General features: G+C 38.2%; 1 protein-coding gene across 4 annotated transcripts in view; it reads right to left on the bottom strand.

Annotated features, from left to right (window-relative positions):
* ca16b (carbonic anhydrase XVI b) overlaps window positions 1-19,793 on the bottom strand; it is a 192,873-nt gene that overhangs the window by 67,290 nt on the left and 105,790 nt on the right. For all 4 annotated transcript variants that reach the window (XM_036152166.1, XM_036152168.1, XM_036152164.1 and 1 more), the window contains exon 4: window positions 2,892-3,040. In XM_036152166.1, coding sequence (XP_036008059.1) covers window positions 2,892-3,040 — 149 coding nt within the window. The remainder of the gene's footprint in view (window positions 1-2,891; window positions 3,041-19,793) is intronic.

The raw sequence follows: 19,793 nt of genomic DNA, 5'->3' as shown, positions 1-19,793 counted from the left end.
GATTATCATTGCACTTTTGTAAATATGGATTATCTTTAAGTCATTGTCCTATACATCAAATCCGAAACATTTGTGTGGGATTGCCTTTGACTGTTCTAGTTAAACTGTTTACTGAAATCATTAGTTTAAGTTTGTGGTCCAACTGTTTTTAATATTTGCTTTTAGTTTCCATTTCCCCATGTTTTATTTTGTTTTAATTTCCATTTTATTCAAACTTGCTTTTATTCTGTTTTTATTTACCTATGTTTCAATCATGTAAAGCACTTTGCGTTGTCCTTGTACTGAAATGTGCCATACAAATAAATTTGCCTTGCCTTCGGTCTACCAATTTTTTTTTTTACATTTCCGACCTGCAGGTGCATCTCAATAAATTAGAATATCATCACACAGTTAATTTATGTCAGTCATTCAGTTCAAAACCTGGAACTCAAACAATATGGATTCATTAAACACTGTGACATTTACTCTAAATCCCCGGTGGGAACTCCTTTTGCATGAATTACTGGACCAATGCAGCGTGGCATGGAGCTGATCAGCCTGTAGCTTCGTGGTGGCCTTGAGCTCACCTGCATTGTTGGGTCTGATGTAGGGCTGGATGATAATTCAATAACAATATCTATCGATTGATAGGCGTGTGGCGCGATAGGAAAAAACAGGGTAGATAAAAGTTCTATATACAAGGGCTGGACAATAATTCAATAACGATATATATCGATCGATAGACGTATGGTTCAATATAAAAATCAGGGGTCAATAAAAAGTTCAATAAAAGAACAATGCATTCTAGCCTATCATGTAGGTTAACACTAGTCATTACACCCTCCCAACCAATCACAAACGCAGGAAAGCTCCATCAGCCTTCAGAGAGTTCAGAGAGCACGTGTTCTTTTTTTCTTTTTTAACACTTACAGTTTTCGTAAAAAGTTGGTTGAATCAAGGGTTGTGTTTGAATCCATTTATTTAAAAATAGGTCATTAAGCAACAGCATAAAATGGCCAGGGCTGCCATTAAAAATGTATATTTTGAATTGTTTTGATAATTATCGATATCGATCAATATGATTTATATTTCATTGATATGCTTTTATTCTATATCATCCAGCCCTACTATATACAAACAGTTTTCCTTCCTTCCTTTCAGCCTATCATATTAGTTGATGTTACAGTCACTACTTCCTCCCGACCAATCGTAATCGCGGATCCAGGTACGCCGTCACAAAGCGCCGCCCTCTCAAACCACAACACAGAGCACTTGAATATGTCGCAGCAAGGAGCGGCGAAGGAAATTGCTCCAAAACAGGGTTTTACTAGTTCGCATTTTTTATTATCGATAAGCTTTTTTTCTATATCGTCCATCCCTAGTCTGATGTCTCTGGTGTTCCTCTTGACAATATTCCAATCGAATATGGCCAATCGAGCACAATGACATCATGACAATAAACCAAGCACCTTTGGCATTTGAATAAAACCTGCCAGCTGAGGGAAGCGTGAAGCGGACTCAGCAACGGTCCAGCCCGTTTACTTCTTATCCCAGTTAAGACACTTCTGATGTTGTTCCGGTTCAGGAGTAGTTCAACCCAAGGAATGCAATCGTTGTAGACCATGTCCCTGAGGCGTCTATATGAGGTGGGTCTTGAAGCACCAACTCCCCTAGCAGTCCATACCTTCTGCATCTAGTCCAAACTCTCGTGTGGGCTTTATTTGAGCATCTTTTTTAACAACTACACTTTTTCCTTCCACTACGTTTTCTATTTATATGCTTTGTTACAGGCCTTTGTGAAAAGCCAGCGTCTTTAGCTCTTACTTTTTGTCGCTTGGCCCACTTATCAATTTGGGCGGCATGACATATTGCTAATATGTAATCCTCACAAAATCACAATGTGACAAATTATGATTGCCAATGACAACTGGGGATGCAACAGTTTCTGGCTGATACCTTCCAAGAGGCATAGAGTTTATATTTTGCATGCAAATGTAATATTCACCCAGATGGATGGAGTCTCACCACAATAGATGCCTACACCTCACACACAAATTATAGTACCAAAAATGTTATAGGTTACCGAGAGTGCAGGGAGCCCACACAAGAAAGAACCAGCGAGGAAAATGTAAATTTATCTCAATTTAAAAATCCTGCAGCACTTCTTGTGTCGATGACTGTCTGTTGGACTACTGTCAAGTCAGCAGCCTTCCCCATGAATACCCACTTCAATGTATTAAAACATTTTAAACTTTATTTGTATGACTCAAATTTTGAACCATCAGAAGTAACAGAATGAACAGTAAATCTGCAGTAAATCTGCACAAGTTTCCCCTTTTGAGCTGAAATACTATATGAGGATATAAGGATGTTCTAATTTAATAAGATACACATAGATATGGAAAATGTATTTTGTTTATCTGTGTAAATTAAACTGAGTAAAACAACAGAACACACAGAGTTATTGTTTCTGGTGTTTGATAGTTAGCCCATTTCTATTAGTTAGCCCATTTCTATTAAAATAACCATATTTCTTGGCTGTTCCGTGGAATGGATTTACTTTAAGGTCCCCTCATGGATTTAGTACAAAGTTCAAACAGTCGGATATCTCGGAAAAGAAGTAAAACTATGAAAGCCGTCAAGATATTCTCTCATTTCTGACATCCCCGAGCTTGTGAGGGTTTAAATACCAACATTTTTAAAGCACCACGCAGTTCACCGCTAAAAAGGTTTCAGCCAAATCAACAAGCTAGAGCGTGTCTTAACCTTTGCTTTAGGGCTCATTAATTAAATAGTTTAGAAGGTGTATTAAGTTATAATCTATTAGAAAACTGCACTAACGATTCCGCACTGACCTTCAGTACTGAACCTTGGACATTTGTCAAACTGTGTGTAGCAACATGACGTTTTACCTCTACGGGGAACCTTCTGCCATTTATGCTGTGCTCTGAGCCTGCTGATCCATTACTCTGGCCCCAGTGAAACTCCATCTTCTCAGCCTTAAAGCGCCCTGGCAGTCCAGCGCCTCTTACAAAGTAGTCATCCTTCAGGAGCACAGCAACTGGAGACAAAGAGGGATGGAGAAATTGAATCAAAGACGGATATTTGAGCACACTCACAGAAAGGCAGCATAAAAGAAAATTAAACTGTGGTATTGTGTTTAATTAACAAAGAAGCTCATCCCAGGATAATGGCTGCTTATTTCTATTTAAACACTTAGTTTTTCTGAAATTACAACCTCGTTGTCTATTACTAGCAGTGGCTCTGAAAAGTCTAAACACCCGCATTAAAATGCCATGCTTAAATAAATAATAATAAAAAAGGTTTCACCTTTCTGCCAGATGTCCAGTACAATTCACCTTTAAAACCAAACAAATATTTTAACTGAAAAAAATCGAAGTTGATTTTGCAGCAAGGTTTTAGTTTGAAGGTCTGCACCCTCATACAACCAGGTAAAAGCAGCAATCTTTATTACTTATTATTTGCAGTAGAACTGTACTGAACATGTGTAACTGTAAATTGGCAAAAAATTTTAAATTATATGGCATGTTGGCATTTTTTAAGTAGAAATATCATGGTTTTAAAGCCTTCCTTTTCACATTTAAATAATTTATTTGTGGTCTATATGAAGTGGAACTGCAGTGCTCTGGTCTGAATTCCTCATTAATTTAACCCCACGTCCTCACTTTTTACCCCCGTTCTTTTGTGTATCTGAGAGCAACTTGTTCTGGTGCCGTCTCTTTGGCTACATTCACACTGCAGGGAAAGACGACCCAAATCCGATCTTTTTGCAATCTGTTTTGCCCATATCCGTCTTTTTCAAGGCAGTGTGAACGGGCCAATTCCCATCTTTTCGCCCCCCCCAAAAAAAAAAAAAACAACAAATGTGATTTGTGCCACTTCCGTATGTGGTACTTTCAGACTGCGAACGCTTTGAAAGGTCTTGTCGCATTTTATCCGTCTTTCATGTCACTCTCCTGGCTCTCACTACACATCCACACACAGCAGTAGCAGTTAACGCTCCATAAAAGACAGCAGTGCTGCTGTCTTCTTACTTTAATTGGTCTTGCTATGATGACTCCCCCCATTCAGCCATTTACGTAGTTTGACAACAGACATACAATTATCTAGCGGCGCAAAAACGTTTCATTCCTAAATTGATTTAAATATGTCAACAAGGGAAGACTTGTTCATACAGCCTTTATTCGTTCAAACCAGACTCTGACCCAAAGTTTGAGGAGATGAAGATGAAGAACCTGCATCCTTGAGCTTGGGCTACAAACTCACTGCTAGAAATAAAATTGGTTAGCTGGAGGTCCATTAACTTGTTTAGCAGTTCCGCAGCAAATACTGCAATGTAATTGTTCAAAAAACATAATAGAGAGTAAAGAAAACACAACAGATTGAAAAACATAAATAGAATATAAAGATAGCAAACAGGCTTAAATCAGAGGCAAGCCTGTTTGCTGTTGATGATCCGGATAACTGGGAATTAGCACAGGTCCATGTAAAGATATCTATATAGCACCTAGAGAGACTACATTCAACATTTCACTCTGCACTCCCAAATACATACACAACAAAATGTATTTAAGGGCTGAAAAAGTGGATTTTACATATCTCCTCTTTAAGTCACAATTTCTTTTTCTAACAGGGGTGTGTATACTTTTCAAAGACAACATTTTAAATTTCATATGCTTTAAAAGGTTTATGTTGCTGTATTTAGATGAAATTCTTTTTTCTTATAGTGCATTTCCTTAAAATAGAAAAAACAAAAAAAAAACAACTACATACATTTTTAAGCACTACATTCACGGATCAATCTGCTTTTCTCCCAGTGCCATTCACGGTATAAATGGCCTAACAAGCTGTCGAATCTCAAATATTCTTAACCTTGTGTGAAGTGAGGACCCATGGGGGAAAGAAACCCTTGCAGAAAGCCAGAAACCTGACATGGTATGTGTCTTTAAGCCTGTGTGAAGAAATCGTTAAATGTAACATTAGTGGCGTGCACCTCGACAAAGATGCGTGTGATGTGCTATTCAGAGAGCACTAACATTTTTTTCCCCCCAGTGTCCTTGAAATCCCCGGTTGACTGCAAGAAGTGCAGTGCACAGGTTCAGTCAAAGCCACCATCTCTCTAATTGTTGCACGACTTGTGAGGAAGACTCTATGGCATCCGGATGCCTTGTGATCTTTATCCACATGGCAGCTTTTTACGAGGCTGTAACGCTGCCGCTCTGCCTCTGCAGAATAGCAGGCGTTTTCACATTTTCTCTCATGTAGGATCATTAAGAGCCACTGCTTGGTCTAAGAAATTTTCTGGGGATTCTTTTTTTTCTCCCCCTCTGTCTTTTTTCTTTTTTTAACATGTAATTATTTGTTTTTTTTATTTCATTTGGTAGAGTTTTGGGTTTCTTCTGAATATATTGACTTTGCCTTCATAGTTTCAGCATATCAGGCCTCAAAAATAGCACCCAGCAAAGATTATAAGCAAATGTACAGTTGACATCTGGTGAATAATTCATTTTCTTACACATGACTGCTGGGTAATTATGTGTGTGACTTCCATTGCATGAAAACTTTCCAGGCTTTTAAAAGAACAAAAAAAAAAAAGCCCCCACTAATATGACATGCATGGTTTATTAGATAAACATTGGCACTGGCTAGAAAGATACGATGCTAAATAAAACTCAAGATCTCTTTGTTTTCATAAAATTAGATTTAAAAAAAAAAAATCCACTCACGGCATGCCAGCGCTGTTTACATCACAAGTCAATATGAGAAGAGACATCAGCGGACGGGAATAGCCTGATCCCTGGACCCAACAGTAAGATAAATATGATTTTGGTCTGAACTTGACTCAAAGCCCAGCACAAGTGCTCCAGACAACACAGAGGACATACTGGAAATGTAGACACGATGATGAAGATCAGAGATCAGGGAGAGGTGGAATGGAATGGAAAAGTCTATAATGCCTGAGCAATACCCGCTTTTCAGTTCAAACAGATGATAGCGTTTAATATCCTGTATAAAACCCTGCTATAAACAGAAAACACATTGTAGCAAGCCCCGGGCTGGCTCTTTGAATGTTGACAGTTTCACGCTGGTTAGTGCAAAGACGCATGGAACTATTAAGTTCAAGTTCAAATTGTCCATTTGTGATGCAATTGTAGCTCAATTTTGTTGTGTTTGAACTTGGAATGCTACGCTTTCCACGGATTAGGTGTCTGCGAACAGGGTTAGGTTAAAAAACAATGGGCAACCGTGACTGAGGGTTGCGTGGAAATCACTGAGAGACGGTCACTGTTTGCTGATGGGGATGTTACCTTATATAACTCCTGAGCACAACACAATGAAAGGAATCATAGCGGTGATAATCCTGTTGAATTACACTGCTGTGAGTGCTTCCAAATGGGGTCCGACATAATAATAGACACGACATTCTGTTACAGATTCCCATTACCACGAGCAGCACCTGCAAGCTCTTTCACATTAGCACCACTTGACAAAGCTATCAAAAGAATCTGGAAAGACATGGCGAGAAAACAGCCACGAGTCTTTAGGAAGACATATTTACTCCTTCTGTTATGTAGAAAAGCTGTAGAAAATTCTGTTACCTCATTGTCTTTTGAGGAGAAGCTATAAATGGAAAAGGCAGCGTCGTGTGGCACTGAATCAACAATTTTACTGTGGCCTGGTAAAATATTTTACTAACTCAAACTAATAAGGACAAAATTCTAACAGAACTGGGCAGACTTTAAGTTATTGTGCAGAGTATGGCTCAAAAAACAAATGCCCGAGATCAGAATAAGCCAGTTTTCCTTTGATCAGCTTTGATAGATGGGTCTAATATGGAAAAATCTGACTTTTACCCACAAAATTCATAAAATGAATCCAAACTAAGAAATGCAACTATTTTTGTTTTTTTAACAGATAGCATGTACTGTGATGCACTTTTTTGAGTTCAGAAAAATATTAGATCAGATCTGTTGGATTCAACACTAATATCGTTATCAAGAAACCTTTAGCGCAATTTTCCTATTTTGTGTGCGAGTCCTTTGTTAAAGTCACAGCTTAAAGAAAAGACGAAATAAGTAACTTCCAGGAAATTGACCTGATGGGTTCATCTTTAGTTTAAAACATGCAATAAGTAATCATATTTTTACCACCGTACTTCAGTAAATTGATTTACGAAGGTAAAAATAGATATCAGTTCTGCATAACATTAGGATAATATGAAACTGCAACAATGCTGTTGGAGATACTTATGACATCAAATGTGGTTGTGTCTTTTTCCTTTCATTAGTCCAATATCCACACCACTCTGCCAGAAGTTTAACATCCCAGTCACCAAGATCGACATAAGATGTGGGTATAAAAGACAAGGAAAGTCAAGCCGACAGGCTGAACAGTTTACCGACAGGCAGAGCTGGACGGCACAGCCCCTAAAATGTAATAGCCTAATAAATATCACATCCAAACAGTGCTTTCTAATATTGCTCACACTGACAATAAGATGGTGATTAGGATTCGATATATTGTGCAGCAGTAGAAGAGATGCTTGAAAGAATCTCAAATATTTCAACTGAAAGCACAACAGCGAAGAAGCTTTTTCATGCTTGCAACAACACTCTTTAGCGTTAAAGTAGTCAATAGCTATGTTTACATGCACAAAATTTCATTATCGGATTAAATAATCAGATTGTGCCATTTATATGGGCACACAATCAATTAAGCTGATCCTAATATGCATGTGTATGCAACTGGCTTTATTCACAATATAACCACTCTGACATATGCAGTTATCAAATTCCCCTAAAAACAGCACAGAAGAAGAACTTCTTTCTTTGCTAAACTACTGATATATTAACAGGAAAATAAAGTGCATTTGGTTCAATGCATTTAACGTATCACAGAAACCAAAAATGTGCCCAAAAGTATGATTTTAGAGACGAAGGCGCATCTAAAATCTTATCAGCCATTCAGCAAATTTGCCTCACTTGCACTTCTTCGCTGTGAACAGTAATGGTGTGCTGTTATAATGCCCCCTAGGGGTTGGGAGGTATATCGATATTGAAAGCCATAATATCGACATTAAATCGATATTAATCTTTGTATTGATTTTTATGCACAACCCTAATATGCATGTTGATCAGATTTTCAATCAGCATAAACCGCCCCTCTCATTTGGATTACACTTTTCATATTCCAATTGGCTTGCTTACATGATGCTTTTTTATTCCGATTACCATATAAACGTAACTACTGAAGGAAAAGTTATTTTCATAATCAGCGAGGAGGTTAAAATGAAGTACAACAAAGCCCAAAGGGTATACGAAGCCCTTAGAAATAAAGCTGTATTTTCCATTGAGGTTATGCTACTATAACAGTCAGAATACTGCAGATAACAGAAGGCAGAACATATACAACATGTTCTGCTTAATCCATTTGAGGCCAGGTTAAGTTAGGGGCTAACAGAACTACTTGTGCACTTGGCTAATCTTTGATGTGACAGTTGGTTTAAAGCATCACCTGCATAGTCATGTCATCCCTTTAAACTTACAGCTGGATTTTTAGGCTTCAGTAGGTGACTATTTATGGTAGAATTTACCACAGAATTTAACACATTTAACAGCATAACTAATTAAAACTAATATTTGCTGTGAATGGAAAAATAATGCCTTGAAATTTTGTATATTTTAGGGTGTATGAAAATAAATATTAAAATGAAAGAGCTTTAATATGTTTTATAAAGGAGATATACTAAAACTGTTTGTAGCTTGGTTCTCTCTTGCAGATACCTCTGTTCAAAATCTTGTCCAATACTACAAACATATCCAGTGTTTTGAATCAGCCAGACACTAGGAGACATATTTTAAGAGCTGTTACTTGTAGCTCTTGTAGAAAAATCTGAATCTGCTAAAAATCAGAGATCAAAAATTGGCCACATATGTAAGTCTGATTGGTGCATCCTTAATATTATAGGCTGTAAATGTTATCTGTAGAGGAACCTATTTAAGACCTCATCGCAGGTTATAGAGTCTCGCATTTAAAAGATAATGTAAATAAGGCACATTTTCCTTATTCATTGAAATGATAATTTGTCCTTGAGCTTGCCATTTCTATTCAGTTTGTATTGTAGCTTGTGTTTTAGTTCCCAGGGGGTTGAACGTCGAATATATTCCTGAACTAGTTTGTATAAGGTGGGGGAAAAAATTCAGCTTTCAGATGCTGAATCAGACAACCAAATATACAACAGTGGCAACACAACTATCTATATTGCTGCAATTTGGAACTAAAGGTGTTTATCTGAACAATGAGTGAACAAGAGCATTCATGATGCCTGTGCAAATTCTCAGAAATCCGGGTCATGGCAAACAGTCTTAAATCAGAGGCAACTGGACTCTCACTCAGTATTTTCCTCGTCAAATGAGGGGGAAAAAGAGAAAACAAAATTTCTAATCAACACACCACTTACTCTAGGTAGGAAAACTAATTTTGCATATCAACATGAAAACACCCTCCCCACAATGAAACATGGTGGTGGAAGCATCATGTGCTGGGGGGTGCTTTTCTTTAACAGGGACATGGGAGCTGGTTAGACTCGATAAACACAGGGCAATCCAGGCAGAAAACTTGGTTGAGACTTGAGGCTGGGAGGAGGTTTACATTAAACAGCAGAATCAACCTAAACATACAGCCAGAGCCAAAATAGACTGGCTTTTATCAAAGTATACACATCTTATGGTGGCCCAGTTAAAGCATAGAACAAACACCAAGTGAGAATAAATGGTAAGACTTGAAAATTGGCAGTGACATACATTCTACCATCCAGCATAACTGAGCTTGAGCTATTTTGCAAAGAGGGGTGTACAAAACTTGCAAACTCTAGTAGTCCAAAAAGTGGAAGAGATGTATCCTGAAAGCCCTGCAGCTATTATTGTAGTGAAAGGTGGTTCAGCAAAGTAGTGAACCAATGGATGAATACAAATTCACAATAGATTTTACAGAACTTTATCGGTAAATTTGACAACCCCACATCACTTTCCCATCACTTCACTTTTATGCAGCAGGTAGTGTTGGTTTACCACATAAAATAACAAAATGCAATGAAGCATTTGGCTATAAAGTGGCAAAAGGTGAAAAAGCTAAACAATTGTAGATGCTTTCACGAAGCACCGCAGATAGAGATATAGTATGAACAGAATGTCAATGTAAAATTTCTTTACAAGTCATTGTGGTGAACGAAGAACCCTGCTGCAAATGAGCTGCTTCAAGACGTTCACCTAAAAGGAGCAAGCTGGGGTTCAGTGTCTTGCCTGTGGGTACTCCTAAATGCGCTCAATAGGAAATATGGCCTGATATTATCTATTTTTAATGTTCACACCAGTATCATGTGTGCCTTAATGTTCCATGTCTTTAGAAACAACATAACCAGAGCATATTATAATCCATCTGCTGTCCTGACTGAGATCTGATGAATCTAGAAGCCTTTTTACCGAGTCTACATTTGACATCATTAGCCAGATTATAATTGGTGCTCTGTCGGCTGATCCCTCGCTTTACATGAGGATTTAGTCAGCCTGTGAATGAGGACGGCCCACTTTTAATCATAACACAAAGCAAACTAGGGGGGATTGAGTGTGTGAACAAGAAAACACATATTGTCAGTAAACAGATAGGATAATGGATAAGTTTTGGGGAAAAAGTATGAAATGAATTTAAAGTAACTCAGACAGATTTGCGGATCGGGAGAAGAAAATAGGTGTGATATTTTGATAAACAAAGAGAAGAGAAAAGAAGATTTGAAGAGCGAGGAACATTGTGTGATGAGGGATGAGCTGAGCCCCTGTCGCGAGGCGAGAAAGAATCTGCCAGAAGCATTAACGTGCCAGAGCTACTTAAGCTAAAGGCCCACAGCATGAAGACGACGAAATGATGCAGGAGATTTTTTCAGACTGAAAGCATTAGGTCAGGAAATAACTATCCATCACATTATCATAATTGTGCAACTCCTTTGCAATAGAGCAAAAATCCCTGATTCTGCTGTTGTTGAAGCAGAGTAATCCTGTGTTCAACACAAGAAAAGCTAGGGAATGGAGATGCTGGCTGGCCTTGGGAGTTTCATTAGAAATGCGGCCCTGGGTGTGTGTGTGAACCCTCAAACAGCAGAGGAGGAATTAGAAGCTAAGCCAAAAAGACCTTGAATCACAGCCTGTGAAAGAAGGGGAGTGTGTGTGAAAGTAAATCCTTGATCAATGCAAATGTCTCTGGAGGCTTCCGATTCCTGCTGAATTTGGTTTGAAGTTGCCTGAAATTTTACTGAGATGTGTTTTTGTTGAGGAATGCTGTCGGAATGGCAGCTAATCTGCCCGATCTCAAAGCAGGCCGAGGCACAAGGGAACGTCATGTAATCAATCGCAATGAACTTTTTAAGATCTGTTCACACAGCTCTTAATTACAAAGCTGACTTTTAAATAGTGTGAGTGATGTTCATGGCCCTTTGTCGCGGATTTGAACAACTCAATTCTGGCACATCCCCAAGTGGCACTGGTGATCGGGGGTTAGGAAAACACACAAGTCCCTTTCAGACCACAGGAACCTTTTATAGCTCTTGTAACTTTCAGAGGCATTTCACATTTGTTCTAGTACATAGGAAAGGTTTTAGAGGGTCTTTTTCGACCATTGGCTCCTACTTCAGAATGGTTCTCATCAAGTTCTCATGATGAGGCTGTACGGTGACTGGCAAAAAACAAGGTTACAGGGAGGGATGTAAATAAGTATATTTTTAATTCAAGTCTAAGTGTTGTGTCACAGAGATCTAATTTAACTCAAAAGTCCTTAAGGAGCAAATCCAAGTCAAGCCTAAAGTCCTTGAGAGGCAAGTCCAGGTCAAGTTTCAAGTATGTGTCCCAAAATTCACAAGTGTCAAACTCTTAATAAGCAAATCAAGTCAAGTCTCAAATCTTGGGCAAGTCCAAGTCAAGTTCAGGTATTTTGCAAACTCCTGGTCTCAAGTCAATGAATGATAGGTCCAAGTCAAATCTTGATTCTGAGGGGCATACCCAAGTCAAGTTTCATGTCCTTCAACATAATTCTTATACAAGTCTAAAGTATATAGGGGCAAGTCCAAGTGAGGTTTGTCATCTTCAAGGTAAAAGTCCAAGGGGGATCTAGTCTTTGAAGGGCAAGTAAAAGTCAATTTCCAAGTGTTTCATCCCAAAATTTTAATTCTGTAATGACTGAAATTAACATCGTCACATAACATGAATATGGTCTAAACTACCTACAACACAATTGCTGTAGACTATTAAATTAAAATATTATTGTTAAAGCTAGCGTCAGCGATTTTCCCCAAAGTTATTCACAGTTATTCAAAGTCCCATTTTGAATAACTGTGCATGCACTGTCTTACCTTGCTCTTCCGCTCTTCAGGGGGATCACGAGAAAAATAATCTCCCAAATACACTCTAGCCTTATTTCTACTGAGGCCTTCCTCTTATTCTCATAAACCTGAATGTGGTTTGCTTCTTGCGACTATCAGCCATGTTCAAAGTCAACGGTGAGAGCAGCAAAGCTACAATAAGCAGCTAACCGCTAAGCTAAACTAGCCGCTAAGCTAACAAGATACATAAACACATGGATATCATATATGTAGACACGTCGTTTGGCGGGTTCTGACTATGCTGCGATGCGTCAGAGCGTCCGCCATGTTGAATGTGGCAAATCTGCAGTTAGTCACTTAAACAGTATCAGAGGGACTTTAATCTCAGGATATACTTTGCATTCGTAATATTTATATTTTTGTAATATTACAAGTTTATTTTTCGTATCCCTGTAGCTCATTCTCCTGAATTTATTCTTTTTAATTATTTAAAAATAATTAAAATTATATATATATATATATATATATATATATATATATATATATATATATATATATATATATATATATATATATATATATAGACAGCTATAATCTTGACCTATAGTTATATATAATTACACAGCTATTTATTTGGCTTATTTATAATACTTGAAAATCTATATATGCACATCTATGTCTAAATACAATAGTCTGTACTGTATGTAAGCTAAAAACCTTGAAAAAGAATGGTCTTGCACAGCCTTAGTTTATAGAAGGCAGATACAAGTAGTGAAATCAGCCCGAATAAATTTCCATGCAGCACAGGAAAGAGGCATCTTCTCTGATCCACGTTCACTACAACAGAACTCAACTTTTTTCTGCCACATACAATATGGCGGTGACGTTGACGTGCGAACCTGCGCCCAACGACGCGTCTACGTATATGATGTCTATGCATAAACACTGGAAGTGCGCATGCACACTCAGCAAGTGGAAACTCGGAAGGAACGAGCACAGACACTGGTGTTACTTGAGCATGTCAGAATGATTGGTATGTGGGACAACCTATAGATAAGGTGATTCCCCCGGAACTTGAGGGACAGACGGGGGGTGAGTAGATAATGTCTATGGGTGAGAGAAGGAATAAAACGCTGACAAATCTCTGCCCTTTGGATCAAACGGCAGAGACTGGTTATAGTTTTTACAGGCCTGCAGCTCCCACAGAGAACAATTTTTTAACCTCTTTTTTGTGAATACATAATGTACTGACCACTTCCAGGATGGAAGGACGATTTTACCCACAAAAAGTGTATCTGAACAGAATTACCAACTATAGCTTTAAATCTAATTTAACTAATTGTTGCACATTTACCATCATGTCTTTTATCATTTTCAATTCAACCTGTGCAAAACCGATAAGAACAGCAATAAATGATTTAGGATTTAAGATATAATATTTACCCACTTCAAATATTAACATGCATTTATTTTTTAATCAGACTACTAAGCAATCAGAGGTTAAGAACAGTTAATGACATATTTGAATCCAACAGAATTGCTTTATTTTGTAATAAGAAGAGGTATTTGCAAAGATGCTAGCTGAAGAGCAGGATAATATGATGCTGTTTTTTTTTTTTATAGAAATGACCCAAAGTCATTTAATGCAGAATTCAGTTTGAGAGACCTCAGTGTAATTACTTTAACGCCACAGCAATAACTAACAGGTGGTTATGAGCCATAAATAAACTCGATCAACAAACAACTCAGTTTGTTAAATCAAACCCAGCTTTAGCAAGAGATGGTCAGTGTTTTGCCAACTGCAACACAATAGACTGCCACACTAATGTTAACAGATAACTTAAAAGCTGTTGCTAATTCCTACAGTAACATAAATCCTGGATTCAGATTATCTACATTCATCACCTTGCTATCACAGGAGATTACTATATAACATAAATAAAAATGTGATTAAATGTGTCGCTCGAGTCACAGACTTTGAGTCAGAGTCAAGTTCAGAGTGTAAAGTTGAGGCTTAAATGCTGTTTGCGTGTGTGCCAAAGTCACAAACTGGCAAATGGATGCTTCTGGGAACACAGAACACAGCAAAAAAAAAAAAAAAAATGGAAACACTAGAAAAAAGTTAGCAATGTCATAAAAGCAAATGAAAAACAAGACCTTGACAAATGAGGCGGGATTGAAGTCTTGGGTTTATGTGCTTGAATTTAATGCTGAAGTTATGTGATTTTTATTCAATTGACATACACCCGAAGGCCATTACTTCATCTCAACGTTCATAACTGAGGTATGAATGCAAGAAGAAAGGAAGAAATAAAAAGCTCTCAAAAAATATCACGATTCAGTGAGCACCTTAAACCCTTGGAGAGCTCTTAGAACTGCTTGGTTTTAAAAAGTTGCAACAGGGCAGAGGCTGTCTAACACAGAGGTATATGACATTGTGAAAATTAAATAAAACACAAAAAGGTAATTTAAGGTGATTAACTTTCATCTAAATCTTTATCATTTGGCTTTAGCGGTGATTGTGCAGAGCATCGTCTTGTTGTTGGGTTTCCTGACTTGAAACTTTGCTGCTTTCTCTCAGTCTTTCATCGTTCAGTTCTTAGCCTCAGCAGGCAACAGTTTTCTGAGAAAAAGCTGTAACACGCAACAGCACTCTGCAGGATCGGCCCCAAATGGGAAAGAGGCACAGTTGGTGGCGAGCTCGTGAACATGGCGGCTCCTGAGAGCAAGACATTTCCTTTAGGACATCAAAAACAAGTCAGGTCAAGTCATACATCAGCTTCAACCTGAGGCAGAGCAACTGTGGAGGAGGATTCAATTTCCCAAGATCTTCAAGGATGCATACGATGTGTAAGTCCAGATATAAAGCAAAGATTTCAAAATACAACCAGGATGACAGAACAGATAGACATGTATGATTTACGTTATCTTACCCTTTTTAAATGTATTTTCATATGAAAGAGGTGACCAAGAAATCTGGGAGCAATAACTCACAAAGCCATGACAATACTGATGATATTGATAGAAAAAACAGTATGAGGCGGAAAAATGCAGCAGGCTGAGTAGAGCTGCACAAGACATCAATGGTGTAAGATAAATGAGAGCCCATTAGTGCTGAGCTTACACCACTACTTCAACCACAAACTGGTGGCCAGAGTGCTTAGGCGTACTAATGCTTAACATGATCTTTAAAAACTAGAGATGCACAGAACCCGGCTGCTGGTCAGAATCAGACAGTTTTACACTTGACCGGGACTGATTGTTGATTGGCGGGTTGGAACCAACAACAAAAAGGGATTTGTTTTTTATTTTTTATTTTTTATTTTCCCACGTGTCTTGAACATCCCAACAGATCCCAGCGCTACCCAGTTGCACTGACGCCACAATTTGCTGTAGAAGCTTTTACTGAGGGAAGAAGGCTGTGTTCTATTTTTAGTAGGAGTAAGGTTATTAAAAATTTATTCAGAAGAAGAAAAAAAACTGAGCTGTATTTTCTACTAGGCTATGTATACTGGTGCTTCAGGCTGATACTGCTAAATAGGGTGTGAGACTTTTATCAGTTAACAGAAAGCTCAAAGTGTTGTAGCAAAGTTACACCTGTTATGGAACAGTCATGATTTGGAAATATCACAGGGAATTAGGGCTGTGCCACAACAACAAAACATGTAATTGTGATATTTATGCTAATCATGCAATGAATCCACATTTTCTTAGCTGTCATATTTCTTTTCCACTATTTCAGTTCCCCCAACACTTTCTGTGAGCCTTGCGCATCTGAGCCAGTAAATGTATACATATAGTGTGCAATAACAGCAGTTAGACATCATCCATCCTGCTAAATATGTTACTGGTGGGCAACTTGAAGTATGATATCCAACCAACTATTGTATCCAGGCAGTCTTTTAAGATGATAATATTACACACATTGATATTGTGGTTTAACAAAAAATGTGCAGTTCTACAGGGAACAGACACATTGATTTGTGCTTAGTTATGGTAAACAAGCTATCCGTGCTGAAAGCTAGCATAAAATGCTAGATTATCTTGTGTAAACATTGTAATTGTTTCTTTCAAGAGTGAAATCCTCTTTAACTGCAGAGCTGTGTAACAGCATCTGCTCTCTGGCACACAATGTGTGTTGCTGCCTTTGTTCTTAATTTAGAAAATAATAATTTATTATTAGGGTGGCAATTTGAGCTTCATGCTCATTTATAGTTGTAATGAATATATGAATTGTTTAGCAATTAAAACGACAATAAATCAGGATTTTTTTCAGTTCATTTGGACAAAACTGTTATTTTGATTAGATCTTGTAGGGGGGAAAAAAGGTAATATCTTCTGGTATGTTGCACATTACATTTTCAGATTATGGGGAAAAAAACGTTTTAAAGATATATACTGTATATATCTTTAAAATGTACCCTGTACCATGCGAAAACAAAAGAAAACAAAGAATCTCCGTTTTATTTTGGTTTTAAAAGAAAATTACAATTTAAAATTATACAGATAGTAGGAAATAGTTATTTGCAGCTCTTAGACCAGCACCGTTTAAGTTTTGACCCAAATATTAGCTTAATTTGACATATATTAAATTATATTTCAGGTCAGTCTACAGCACTTGGTGCGTATCGATGCTCCGTGTGGGCTGCCCTTCTCAAAAACTTGCATATGTGACTTGAGAGGGTCAGCTCCGTCACTGAATAGATCAGGTGACAAAGAGCTCATGTGACCTAGAGTGCTGCTTTACGGCAGTCTGAGCTCCTCAGTGAAAGTTTATCATGGTGGCCATGGTTATTACAAAAAAACAGTAGATATAGTTCACAAACCTGTAGTCCAGCTCTTCTCCTCTGTTGAAGCTCCTGCAGCCTTTCATAATCAGATGATTTTGCCTGTGATCTGCTCTGCTTTCCTCTCCCACTGCTCCTGGAGCTCCCCTCCCTCTCCCTCTCCCTCTCCCCATGGCTCTGCCTTGACCTCTACCTCTCCCTGTTTCAATAGGAAACTAAGTATAATCTGGAGGGGTTAATGTGGCCTTTTCTTAGGTCAAGTAACTCCAAGACTTCTCAATCTGCTGGTCCAAAGAGGTCTGCATGCCTTCAGATTCCAAAACATGAAGGAAGACTGCTTAGTTTTGCAACAGTGCAGTGTTGCCAATGGCCTTCAGGGGCGCTACACCTGAAAGGTTTATGTCTAGCGCCCCTAGTGGCTAAAAGTTGAACAGTGGTGCTTTAAGGAGAAATCGGGATTTATTTCATATCTGCAAGTCAAAAGTTTAGAAAACTGGTGATGAGAGATCTGCAACAATATGTCCAAAAAGTTAGAGATAACTATGAAATCTAATTAAATTCAGGAATCTCAAAAGTAAATAAGTAAGGTTGCATAAACAAAAGATCCAAAAGTAACGCACTTTGATGTGTAAAACAAAGGGTAAAGCCAAAGACTGTTTAAGAAAAGAATGCTAAAACTTGTTTTAAAAATGTTTGCCAATAATGTGATGGGGAAAATTACTATTTCAACCAAGATTCCCAAATGTTACAAAATGTATTACATGATCAGCCTCGTTTTAGGTGATAACACCTTTTAAAAAATAGTCACTGTGTTGTAGCAAATACACCCCAGAAGGAGGCCACCTATATAACAAATTATTTCAGGGGAGTCATGACCACAGATACAATCTGCTATAGATGTTTGCCGATACCAGAGAGTGGAGCTGTAATGTGACAGGAAATTAACCTGCAGAGACCGCACAGCATTCAGCTGCTGCAGTTAGGCTATACATAATTTCAGGTCATGTAGTCTGGCTTCGCTTGTAAAATGGAATAAGAGAATTAGAAATGTCACAGTTATGGTTAAGGTGTCCTGCAATTGGAGCCATGGGATGAGCTGGCAGGTTGATTAACACTTATTTTTGTAGGCTGACCTTCATACAGTAATGGGTCATGTGTGTGTAGAGCTGCCCCGCTGTTTAATGAGTAGCCTACATAGTTTTTTTTTTTCTCTTCGCAATTCTCGCTCAGTAGTTGCACTATGAACAGTGCTATGAAAAAGTATTTGCTCCCCCGACAGCAACAATGACAAGGAAAAGATCCAAATAAAAAAAAGGGCACTCTTTTCTCCAGTCAAACCAACAGTGAATCAATTTCCAGATACAGTGATGTGAATTTGTTGCATTTTAAGCTGACCTTTTCAAAAAGCCATTGCTGTGCACTATTTTCTGGTAATGTGACTCCACTTTCCTGACTTTCACGGTACTTAGAGCCATTTAAATCCCCGTCTTGTAGTGCATGTTCCCAAGTCATGTTACTTCCAACTTTGTAAATAAGCAGCCAGCAGCATTGCCGGGCTGTGTCAGTGGCCTTGGTTGTCATGGAGGCCAACAACCCTCATTATGATCAAACGCAAAAGATGACACTGCTCTGAGAGAGAAACGGTGCCAAAAGCAGACAGATCAATTAGGGTCAGAGTTTTCAAACCAGTGGTCCATGGATTTGTTGAATTAAAGAAAAGAAAATGGGGCAGTGATTTGAAATGGCAGCTAATTGAGTGAGATTCCAAATGTGTCCGTAAACAGGGTTTGCAAGCTGCATACAAAGAGAGGCAGAAACGAGCAAAGGGCGAGGACAATGAATGCAATAATAGGGGGATAAAAACACCTCATAAGCCTCTTTCAGTCACACAAATCATATAGCAACCGAACATGTTTGTGTGTCACTAAATGAGCATAATTGTACTTTTCTGACACACGCTGTGACGGAAATTTGTCAACGGTAGGTCAGAACTAGTCACATCTATTCTCAAAATAAATTAAAAATGCAACAGTCATATAGAAATGTAAGATATTATCATTACTAAGGCATTAAATATATGCCGATGGATACAGGGGTATCCAAAAAAAAAAAAAAACCTGTATGGGTCTATGGTATCGTTTTTAAAAAAACTGTGAATAGAAACTGCTGCAGATTTGATGAAGGCCGTGAATTAAACAACGTTACGAGTGTTATGTTTGTGCATCAGGAGCATACTTTCTGTTTATTGTGCTGCAGAGGAACGGCGGGGAGCCGATTCTTTAGGTACGATTTATGCGACATCCTAAGCTACTGAGCTAAGAGGAGTCTAAAGTTAGCAGACCTTCGTCTGCGATGGTGGAGAGGTTCACAGATGTGTGCGTTTTACCCACATTTCATCTTAACTGTCTAAGTGTTGTTTTGCACATTCAAGGTATGTTAACACGTCATTGTTTCGCAGGAGAAAAAAAAAAGCAGCCTCCATTTCACACTGTCCTGCAGTTCTCTTTCAGCATTAAATCTTACGATGACATCTGGATATCTGAACAGTCTAACAGTCACTAAGATAAATGGACCATTAAAACCCCTTGTTTTCATGCTGTTTTGAGGGGCGTGTTATTTTCAGAAGGATGTTTTATTTT

The sequence above is a fragment of the Fundulus heteroclitus genome, chromosome 20, assembly GCF_011125445.2.
Source record: "Fundulus heteroclitus isolate FHET01 chromosome 20, MU-UCD_Fhet_4.1, whole genome shotgun sequence".
Lineage (NCBI taxonomy): Eukaryota > Metazoa > Chordata > Actinopteri > Cyprinodontiformes > Fundulidae > Fundulus > Fundulus heteroclitus.
This window is presented reverse-complemented; position numbering and strand designations above follow the sequence as displayed.